Here is an 11,095-nt window from a genome sequence, read left to right on the forward strand (position 1 = left end):
AATAGTAATCGATGTAAGAAAATGCAGATGTTTTAATGACTGGCAAGTAATGTCTCCAACATTTTGGATCCTGGGTTGTATCTTAAATTGAATTATCTCGGATTAACTGGAAACACAAGTGGATGGCATACCGTAACAGTTGTACGCAGTTTAGTGGAACTTCAAATAAGGTAGCATTGTAAAACATTCTAAAGTAGTAAACAAAACCAAAAGAGGGAAAATTCAAATTAAGTATGTAAGTACCAAAACAGTTCCTTAAAATTGAACAAAACTTACACAGAGCGTTCTCTTTTTTCCACTCAATGGGTTGGTGTTTTTACAATTTAAATAAAGAATTAAATTGTTCTTAAATTTTCTTAATTCTTAAATAAAAACCACAAAATTTGATACGTTTGGGTTATCTTTTTTCATTTTTCGTTTTTTTTTATTTTTGGTTAGCCATTTTTGAGAATTTTTTTGAATTTTGGTAGCCGTTTGGTGGGATATTTGCTCTCTTTTTTCCCTCCTTCATCGCAACAATGTCGTATGCGGCTGGCAACATTTAATTTGTATGGGCTAGACTCATGTGCCCAGAGAACGAGCAGCACTGTCCCGCAACATGGCGCGGATTGCAACATTTTGCATACCCTGGAAATTGATTTTATAGAATTATAGAATTGAGAATATGCCTAAAACATATTAATTTGAGATCATTTCTTTATAAATAACGTTTTAAAAACAATTCGGAAAACAGGATCTTCATATTAAATTAACGAAATAGGGTATACAACGGCTATACACGCATAACGTCTTCAAATACCAGCAAGATTGAGACTGTTTTTTTGTTGATCTATTTTGTTTAAGCCTTGTTTTAGTCAAAATTCAAAAGAAGCAACGGCCTAAATCAATGGCCTAAGATTATGTGCAGAACTAACTAAAAGCAAGTATTTAGAATAAGCCATTTAAGTAAAAAATTGATTTATAAATCTTATAAAACTACGTGGGCATGGCAAAATGTTTTATCTAGCTAGTAAAATTCGAAGGAATATCAAAAACGAGGAATATAGAACTTGAATTCGTCATTATATTTACGGTATATTTTTTTATGAGACGGTGTATTTTGGTATATTTCTGAGGGTCGGACGGTATATTTTAACGATAAACCCGCGGTCACACTGGCTGTCGTGCATGTGTGGCAGAGATAGTGTCAAAATTTTAATAATTTCTTATAAACAATTGATTTGAAAGCAGTAATTGGGATTACCTGAGCCACTATGTCGGAGAAGAAACGTACGCGTCGTCGCAAAGATGTAAGTGCTGGCCAAGACCAATCTGCGTCTTGGCCAATGTGTGTGTGTGTGTGTGTGGTAGCCACAGTTCAATTGGCGTGCTGTTTTTGGTTGTTGTTTTGATTTTGCAAACGGGTAAACATTAATTTAAAACAATTACGTGGTCAGTGGGATGTGCGATCATATGTCACATCTAATCTGTAGTTCTTCATATGCAGGGGTTAAGTTCTATGCACTCACAGCCACACATATGTGTGCGTCCTTTCCTCGTGTCAGCCCGCATGCAGCCGGCTATAATTAACTTTCCCCGCACCACTGCACCCCCTGCTGAACAGAATATTGGAGTTTAATATATTTGGTGACATTCCGTTCCTCTTTTTTTCCTGATGTGCAAATAAACAGCTGTGCGCTTGTTATCCACCTGGTGGCAACACTGCTGCTAACCGTAAATTTGTAAGCTATACTTGTAAGCTGATCTCGCTCTCTCTCTCTCTCTCTCTCTCTCTCTCTCTATCTGAATTACCCACACTTGTCAGGTGCTCCCACTTATCAGCTGTTGTTGTTGTTGGGGAAAGTTTCAATGGGTACATGTAGTATGTATATTTGTGTGCGTTTGTGTTGATGTTGTGATCGAGACTCGTTTGACCAGACACTAAGCGTTGCTAAGATTCAATACTTTCTAGACCCTCGCAGCGATTGCAACACGTCACAGCTAAGAAAAACATTTTCTGGCTGAGAGACGGGTTATAGTGCTTGATAAGTTTACTTTATTTGCGAGTTAAATAATAATAGTGTCCGTGGAAATGAGCGAGGATGAGCGAATTGTTGGAGATGCGGAGGAGGAGGAGGAGGAGCAGGAGATCTTCGACGATGGCATGGTATTAAGGCGGGGGTTGGGGTCTGTTAACATTCATTTGTAGGCCAGAACCACTTGGAGCAGATGAGAGTGCTTGAGTGTGACGGGAACTAAATTTGTGTCGTGGCCTATATTTGCCTGTGCTACGTCGATCGTAGCATGGGAAAGTGAGCTGGTGAATTACATGTGTACATACATTGACATCAATTTTGTTTTAGGAATATGCCGAGCCCGGACAACAGAAGGTGGAGAAGCCATCGAAGGACGAGAAGAACGTGGCCAAGTGGCTGAAGAAGAATGTCAAGACAAAGAAAACCAAGTTCTTAAGCCACGTTGTCGAGTACTTCACCTCGAGCAAGGCCCTGGATGCTCTGATGAAATCTAAATTTACCGAAGGTAACAATCCACTCTTCACAACCCGTGAGCAGGCCGTGGAATTCATGGACGTTATGCTGGAGCATAAGTTTTTCCACCGCGCCAAAAAGGTGCCCGTTACGCTGGACGAGATACGGGGCAAATCTGCTGAGAAAAAGGGAGAGATCAAGGAAAAGGAAAAACCAAAGGACGATAAGAAGGACACCGATCTGGAAGCTGACAGCGGCAATGGCGATGGTCCCTCAGTGACCGCTGAGAAAGATAAGAAGGAGAAGAAGAAGCGTAAGATACGCCTGGATATGCATCCGGAGCAAATCTTTGTTGACGGTTCTGAGGCGTATGTTTGGATCTACGATCCCATACCACTACACTATTGGATATTCGGCTTCATCCTCCTCCTGGGCGCCGTGGGCATCTGTCTTTTCCCCCTCTGGCCGCCACTGCTGCGCAAGGGCGTCTACTATCTCTCCATAGCCGCGGCAGGCTTCCTTGTTTTCATTCTGGCTCTGACTGTGGTGCGCTTAATCGTGTTCACCATAGTCTGGGCTTTGACTGGTGGTAAATTGCATTTCTGGATCTTCCCCAACTTGACCGAGGATGTGGGTTTCTTCGCCTCCTTCTGGCCCCTTTATGAGGTACGTGCCTTGCAAAAAAGAATCTTAATTAAAACTCAAATTTAATATACTGTAAACAGAGCAATTACGGAAGCGATGCTGCCAACTCATCCTCTAAGACCGACAAGAAATCTAAATCAAAGGCAAAGAAAAAGGAAAAGGACAGTGACGCCGAGGATACAGCTGTGGATGCGGATGGGGACGCCGATGAGGCGGAGGTCTCCACTTTAGAGCCAGAGAAAATTGAGCTTATTAAAGAGCACGATGCTGACCTGGAGGTTCGCAAACGTCGCAAAGTTGGGGCCGACGAGTACGAAGACGACGAGGAGCCGCAGGCTCAGCCCGAGGAGTCCAAAGCTGGGTAAGCTGGGGTCCGCTTTTTATTGACAAGGAATCTTGATGTGTTGCTCGAATTTATTATTTATGATTGTGATGACGTTTTCGGGTTTTTTTTGTGTTTGTTTCCTTCATAAAAAAACAAATTGCGCAAACTACATGCATTAAAGTTAGCTCATAACTGTATACTTTTGTTCCTTAATAAATATTACTGTATAATTTCAATTATTGCATTAATCTTTTTTGTTTGATATGCTTAGATCGCGTTCATTACATTATCCATGTAGTCTTTTTTTCTAGAGCATGCCATTTGTAAATACATGTGATTTCAGATAAGTGAAGCCTGAATGGTAATGGCAATGGTAATGGTAGATGGTTCTCAGGATTTGCATATTTATTATTTATTAAAATCGATCAATTCATTAACTTCATTCCCTCACATTTACTTGTAAAGTAAAGAAGAGTTGGTTTCATGCCGCTGCTGAAATCGAATCGTCGTACCCCTTGCTCCCTTGGTGGAGCTCTAACAGAATTCATGGTTTGTGGTCATTTAGGTGTGGGGAGGTCCATGCTCAAGATTACCCTTTCGCTAAGCTGAGTAAGTTCTCCAATTTTATTATTTTTGCATCATTTTTACACTTTTTACACTTATCCTTGTCAATAAGAGTTTTCAAAATGTGGCCTTTCTCAGTAGCGTACACTTTGTCTGCTGAACTACTTACTGATCGCATCTGTTTTCCCTTTCAGAACACCACGCAACTCGGAGTCGGATTCGGAGAGCTCCAGCAAAGATTACGAAATAATTAGTTCGAGTGAGGTGCAAAACGTTGCTGGCAACTAAGAATGGAATTAAATCTTAATATGTAGATTTATAGTTAATGCTCCAAATCACATCTAGCTAATTGATAAGACAGAACAAGAATCACACATCAAGTACATACACACATCAACACACCCATACTCATGCACGCCCCTCTTTGCGTGCATGTCTGCGAGTATATTCCAAGTAAAGTGAAACATCGGATCTGACCTCCACGGCACGAGTCCCCGGGTCTTTGATCGTGAGTTTCCATTTGATAGTCTCAATTTTATTATACGGCATCAGCCGGGTCTCTCTCTGATCGTCACTTTAAGTTTCAACACAAGAATGTTGTTTTTGTTTTTGGCTGCAGTTGAGTACATATTGCGTATTGTGTAGCCGAGTTTCTGTTATTAGCTGGCAGCCAGTACACAAGTTTCGAAACTGTTTTAGCCAATTATTATTTTTGTTTTGACTTACAATTATGTAAATGTATACAAAGGAGCACCGGGCAAGGCGGCCTTATTTAGTTGAGTGCAAGCAACAATTGCAATTGATAATAATATTAACGAGTACACACAAGTACATATTGATGTGCATAAATATTTACTTTAAATGTAATTAAAGCAGAACTAACATCTACATAAATGAAATTAGTAGTGTAACACGCAATTAACTATTATATAAATAAAGCTAGGCAATTCTGATCTGATCTGATGTGAGAGACACGAGTATTTGAGCGTTTTGTAGTTCTTGCTCGAACGTTTTATTAAAAAATATACATACAACTCATAATTCGTCTTTGAACTGTCTTTCCATGTGTCGTTCCTGCTTCAGCACGGAGTTTAGCACTCGCCACGCGTGTCGTGGCCAGACCAGGCCCAAGATAATAGCACATCCGGAAAGCTGCAACATCGATTTCAGAGTGTCAATGTTCGGACCGGACCCAGTCTCTGCTTCATACTCACATAAATTATGAAATAGGCCAACCAGTAAACCATCCAATAGGCCAAGCTCGCGAGTCCGCTAATGAAAGCCGCCACGGGATTGCGATAACGCACCCGAATGGGATATTCTGTTGATTGCATTCTTCTATGGCTTGCAGATCTGTACTGCAAAAAAGCGAAGCATCGAGTCGTATTCAAGGCTAGTGTTTTGTGAAAATAGAAACGATGGAACAAGAAAACTAAACTGGGACAACAAACAAAACTCCTAAGCGAGACATTAACGTCTTTGAAGAAACCTCTCTAGTTCTTTGTGTGGTCCCTCAATCAACAAACTTATTTGGAACATTCTACTTTTCTGGCAACTAATTTTTAAGAGCTATGGAGAAATCGACGTGGATCCCAGCTTTTATGTTTCTTCATGCGGAGTCAGCAGCTGAATTGGCTTTGTCATCATCTCTTCAAGTTTCACCTTCAGCAAATATTCTCTCCGGTTTTCTTGCTCCGACTTCGTCTCTGGAGGATTGGACTTGGGCTTTACGAGCATATTGAATCTGCGTTCCAGCGAATGCTCCCTCCGGATTCGTCTCCCTAGCTTCACCTCAAGATGGTCGGCCTTCGATGGGATATTTTCATACCGAAAAGGAGTCATTCGTTTCTCATCATGATGCACCACTCCTGCAGATTCCTTGTGTTGCACCAGGTTCTCCGTATTTCGCATAAATGATAATTCCGAAACATCATACTGTCTCAGACCCTCTTGTTTTCTTATCTTTCGTCTAATGTATTTTATTGAAGGAACGGGACAAATGGGCGGACTGGGCTTCCGCATCATTTTCCTTAAGAAGAGATCCTTGTGCCTTGGTGTTGGCGAGTGAGCTACAGGTGTCTCACACCCACTCTTGTTCCCATCTTCATTTCGCCTGTGGGTTTCGTTTATGTTTAGCGGAGGGCTAGCCATTCCGGACTTTTCGAACGCATTGGAATCTATGTCAGGCATGCGGAACTCATAGATCGCCGTACTGGCAGCAGGTTGATCCGACAAGGTGATCTTCTTGAGACTTTCCATTACAGTGCATCTGTGTGAAGCCATCTTAGGCTTGAGAATCTCTCCACAGACATGGGAAACTGTTTCCAAGGTGTGGATTCGTCGCCAATGGATGGAGACTTCTGTCTTCATGCAGCTATGCGACAACATATGCGGTTGTATAGTCCTTCCGTCTATAGGTAGGTATGCATGGGGTGTTTTGTGAAATTCCTCTTCAAGATTGCTGCCTTCTGATGAGATATATCTTAGAAGCCTCTGGTCTGATGCGGCTTTAGAAACCGGGTTTGGTACTGTCTGAGAAGAGTCTTCAAAGTCTCCTTCGGATTTCATTGGTGTGATCGAATGATTACTAACAAGAGAATCGGGCTTATATTCTATCATCTCTTTGGTGCAGGTCGGCTTAAGGCCTTCCCGATTCAATTTTTGCTTAGCTAAATTAGTTCTGGGACAACAGTGAAAAGTTCTATAGAGTTTACCAGTCTTATCTGGAACTCTCAATGAGTTAGATGGCTGTTTGCCGAACAGCTCTTTAGAGACTTGACAGATTTTCTTGGCTGGCATTGCGATCTTGCTAGTACTACGATAGGGGCCTACAAATTCCTTGGGTTCTTTTTTAGGTGTCTGCTTGACAATCTTTGCTCTGGAATTCTTATTTGGCATAGCAGCATCGCCATCGTTTCGGTGATGTCCGCATTTGTCGCACACCGATGATGCGGACTCTGCTCCTAACTTTGATTTCCATACCGGAGACATCCCACTAGCCATTGGCTTTGCGCCCTCCCGCTTCATACCGGCTGTCCTGCACACCCTATTGGCGGGTTCATGCAAGCCGTGGGTGCTGTTCAATTTTTTTGATAAGACTTTTGAATACTTTGCATCGGTCTGAGATTTATTTGAGGAAATTACACGTTCATTAGATACATCCTTGTCAGGTGGGTTAGCTGATCCATTGGACTCCGACTCCGACTCGGACTCGGACTCGGACTTCAGTTCTTCGTTCTCTGCAGCGCAATCTTCATTAGGTTCAGGACTGGACAGGCTCAGGGATTTCATCATTTGTTCGACTTGATCCACAAAAGACTTTGTAAATGTCTTCTCCACCAAAGGATCGCTCTTCTTTTCTGCTTTTACTTCTTTCTCTTCAAAGTCTAATAACTTGAATGCTTTCGGGGCGATGGGCTGCCCGTTGTTGATATCTTTAGAGTCATCACGTAAGAGCGAGGATGGTTTCATATACATTTGCTTCGAGTCCGCGGCGGAAGCGCCCTCTTGCAAGTCAGAAGAGACGAGCAATAGGGGGAGCAGATGTCGATCGATCTTCGTGTTCAGCGCCATGGGGGTCTGCAGCATGATGCGGGCACTGTCTACGACAAGTGCATCCTCCGACGGCCCCTCGTAGGAGTCAAAGGGGCAAAACTGGCTTTCCATTTGGTTCTCGGCCTCAATCGAATCGTCACCTAATCCGCCACCTTTTTCACGGCCCTTGTCTGCCTCTTGTTCAGCCATAATTGAGGCCACCACTTTTGACAGGGGTGGCAGCGGGCGGCTGGTGCCAGCGCGCAAACGTGACGCGAAGCTCATGTTTCGCTTGGAGATTGCCCCGCCAGATGGATCCGTGATGGGTGTCTTCAGGGGAATGACCAAACGTTTTCCGTCCACCCGGGTTGTGAGGTCCCTGGGCAAAGGCTCCCACATGGACTCGAATGCGAGTTGCAAAGACTTCAGAGACGAAGACGATGATGGTGGCGCTGCAGTTGGTTTCGCAACTGAAGTTTCGCGATCTGTAGCCCAAGTTTGTAGCCCAAGACGCCACTTCGGTACGTCTTCTTTGGGAGTTGGAAAGTACCCGGCTAAAGGCTTCTTCTCGGCTCCTGGCTTGGCCATTCCCCCGCACTTGAGGCAATTCTTCTTGCAGTTCTGCACTGAACATGGCTTCTTGGCTCGCTTAGGCACCTTGAGGCGGACACCACTTTGGAGCGCCTCCTCGGCACGTCGTCGCTCTAGAAGCATCTTCTGCCGTAGGTTGGCGGCGTACTCCTCTTCGTCGCTGGAGCTGGGATCGGTTTTAGGACGCCGCTCCAGTCCGCACAAATCGCAGCGGCGGTTGCAGTCCAACGGAATGTGCAGCACTGCTCTCGGCAACTTCTCGCAAACGCACCACTCTTTGATAGTTTTTTTGGTGTCGTTGTCCATAGTTTTCAGAAAAAGCGTGTAAAATTTATAGAAGCGAATCATAAAATGAAAGCTGCGATGACTCTTCAAAGTATTATCCAGTGTTGAACAAGGCAGATTTGTCAGTGCTACCCATTTGAGTCGAACTATCTGAAGGGTTGTATGTGTCGGTGATCGAAAATTTTGAATTGAATTATTTAGTTTCCGTTTTTCTACGTTTCCTCTTCTAGATTTGACAGAAAACCCAGACCGATACAAAAATTGCACAGAACGTGACTGAAGAGCCCAACGAACCGTATCTTTTAATCGTTCATATACCTGATTTTCGCCTACCATGTCACAACAAAAGTAACCCAATCTACTCATTCATTCGTTATCGAAGCTTCTATCTGTGTTGGTCCTCGAAATATTCCCATTACTATTCCCTAATTAAACTGTAGCCAAGTTATTCAACCCAGTCGGGCTTCAAATTAACTTGGCTTTGTTTGGGTTGGCCGTAATTGAACTTTCCTCTTGCCGCATGGCTGCGATTGTGCATAAATATGCATGTGTGTGTGTGTGTACGTACGTGTTTCTTACGCTCACCGGATTAGGGAATTTAATTAAATTTCAATTGCATTTTTAATTTACTAGTGTGTACACATATGCAATCGAGTATTGCATTTTTTGAGCTATTGTCCGACTTGAACAACTCTTCATTAAGGCACAAACTCTTGGACTGGCTGCGTCCTTCGAATGCCTCGAATGCTACAGCAACAGCAGCAGCTACACTGCAGTATATTGTACTCGAATTAAATATAAATGTACTTGCACACTCGCCCACTTCCTACGCAGATTAGTTGCATGCCAGTCTAAGTGAAATTTCATGTTTAATATGCAGTTACTGGTGTGGCTGGGAGTGCAAAGCACACATGTACTCGGACTCTGCATGCATTTATTGACATATTCTGCCTTGGAATATACTGAATATACGGAATCCATGGAATTTATTTTCATTTTTCCCTGCGATAAATATTAACAATGAGATTCAAGACAGAGCCACACACAAGCACACACTTCTTACCTTCGGCACTATCAGGATTAATTAACTAGATGGCACTTGATTGATTGGCCTCATCTCTCGGACTCTCTCCGTTTCAGCCTGGCATTGGCCTGGCCATTTCCCCGTCGCTTGCAAAGTCAATAAACACATTAAAAGCGCATTGGCCCAGACGACTCACGAAATATTCTGCATCTTCGGCTATTGATCAGCGCATCCAAAGGCGTTGCACAGTTAAGGCGTTTGGCAGGAAATTTATGTACTCAAATCAAGCGAAACTATAAATTATAGAGCAGTCGTTACCCCGTAGCTGGCGGAACTTAGTATGTATTGCACGTTCCTCTGGCCATTTTGAATTACATGCCAGCTGTCCGGGATTTATACGCGCCATTGGCCATAAAAATATTATTCCCAGACGTCTGCAGCCCCCCGAATACGGAATAAATTCGAATCGGCGCCTAATTGTTCGCCATAGATTGTATTGAAATACAGTTGGGGACAACGCATACGGCTCTGACTCTGACTCCGACTACGACTGCGGCTGCGACTCCGACTCCGGCTACGACCAGGACGACGTACACGAGGGAGCAACAAAATTATATACTCCCCTGGTAAAGGCATTTTAATGCATTTTTATTGCGATACTTTTAGCGTCATTTCATTTTCGGCATTTTCCTTTGCCATGGAATTTCCTCTTCGTTGCCTCCGCTTCTCTTTCCTGCTCTCCTGCGTTTCTTTGCTTCGTTTTTTAATTTTTGTAATTTTTTGGCGTGCCTTTTAGTTGGCGTTTATTGCACATCCTTCTGCATTTAAAGAACGGATGGTGGTCCGGAAATTTAATGTGTGGCAACTATTTGAGGCATGCACATACTCGTACGCATGCAAAACGGGTTTATTGGGGTCGGATGGAGTCAGGGTTGGGGCGTGCAGGCGGAAAGAATATTTCGCATGCAGCTGGAGTCGTCCAGAAAATTCGTTGCATATTTTAGGTGGCCATTGAATGTTTGCCGGGCTCCAGCCACTCATTGGGCGACGGGAATATGCTCGCACTCCTTCCCAGATCAAAGGTAATGAAATGTACAAGTTATCCAGAACAGATACTCCAACAGATACTGGCAACTATTTAATTTGCCATACAACTGGGTTCGTGGTCGTACAGTACTACTACTACTACATCCACTCCGACTGGGGGCGGTCATGAGCAGATACTATTTCATCAGAACCTTGGCCACATTCCGGAGGAGCAATTCCATTCGTCCGCTGTCAAAGTCAGGCCTGCTGCTCCAGTGGGTGCTGGAGGGGGGCGTGGGGAAATTCCAATTGTATATTAAATACTTTCCATTAAGTTTAAAGCAAATTTTAATTACAATCCCGTTGCTTCCGCCATTTAACACAAAAACAATTTCCGCCGCCCATACATATTTTAGATCAAATATTGCAACTGCTGCATGGCTCTGACTGAAGGGACAGCTGCTCGTTGAGCGTACTTTGGGGTTGGGTGGCGGATAGGGTGTGAGTGGGGTTTCGCGTGGGGAGGGCGGGGGCATGGGTGTTGAGGGAGTTGCCTAAATGGCTTTTTTTCTACTCTGCTGGGCGGTTGGGCTGCCATGAAATGTGAAAGTCAGTTCGTGGATACGTGACTTG

General features: G+C 43.6%; 2 protein-coding genes across 4 annotated transcripts; one reads left to right on the plus strand and one right to left on the minus strand.

Moving 5' to 3' along the window:
- The first annotated feature begins 1,180 nt into the window (after positions 1-1,180).
- LOC6589017 (translocation protein SEC62) lies at positions 1,181-5,043 on the plus strand. Of its 3 annotated transcripts, none has more exons than XM_026989098.1 (4): positions 1,181-1,289; positions 2,343-3,134; positions 3,194-3,474; positions 4,197-5,043. In XM_026989098.1, exons 1-4 carry the CDS (start codon positions 1,254-1,256, stop codon positions 4,288-4,290), a joined length of 1,203 nt encoding a protein of 400 aa, XP_026844899.1. In that variant the 5' UTR covers positions 1,181-1,253; the 3' UTR covers positions 4,291-5,043. The 3 variants fall into 3 exon arrangements, with proteins under 3 accessions (XP_026844899.1, XP_026844900.1, XP_002014436.1); XM_002014400.2 differs by lacking the exon at positions 1,181-1,289 and adding an exon at positions 1,998-2,146; XM_026989099.1 differs by lacking the exon at positions 4,197-5,043 and having other exon boundaries at positions 1,182-1,289; positions 3,194-3,674.
- Positions 4,983-8,558, minus strand: LOC6589016. The gene is made up of 2 exons (XM_026989097.1): positions 5,217-8,558; positions 4,983-5,154 (listed from the first exon to the last, which is right to left on the minus strand). The coding sequence occupies exon 1, from the start codon at positions 8,473-8,475 to the stop codon at positions 5,602-5,604; it is 2,874 nt and encodes a 957-aa protein (XP_026844898.1). The 5' UTR covers positions 8,476-8,558; the 3' UTR covers positions 4,983-5,154; positions 5,217-5,601.
- Between the last annotated feature and the right edge of the window lie 2,537 nt (positions 8,559-11,095).

The sequence above is a fragment of the Drosophila persimilis genome, unplaced genomic scaffold (genome assembly GCF_003286085.1).
Source record: "Drosophila persimilis strain 14011-0111.01,24,50 unplaced genomic scaffold, DperRS2 tig00000191-arrow-pilon, whole genome shotgun sequence".
Lineage (NCBI taxonomy): Eukaryota > Metazoa > Arthropoda > Insecta > Diptera > Drosophilidae > Drosophila > Drosophila persimilis.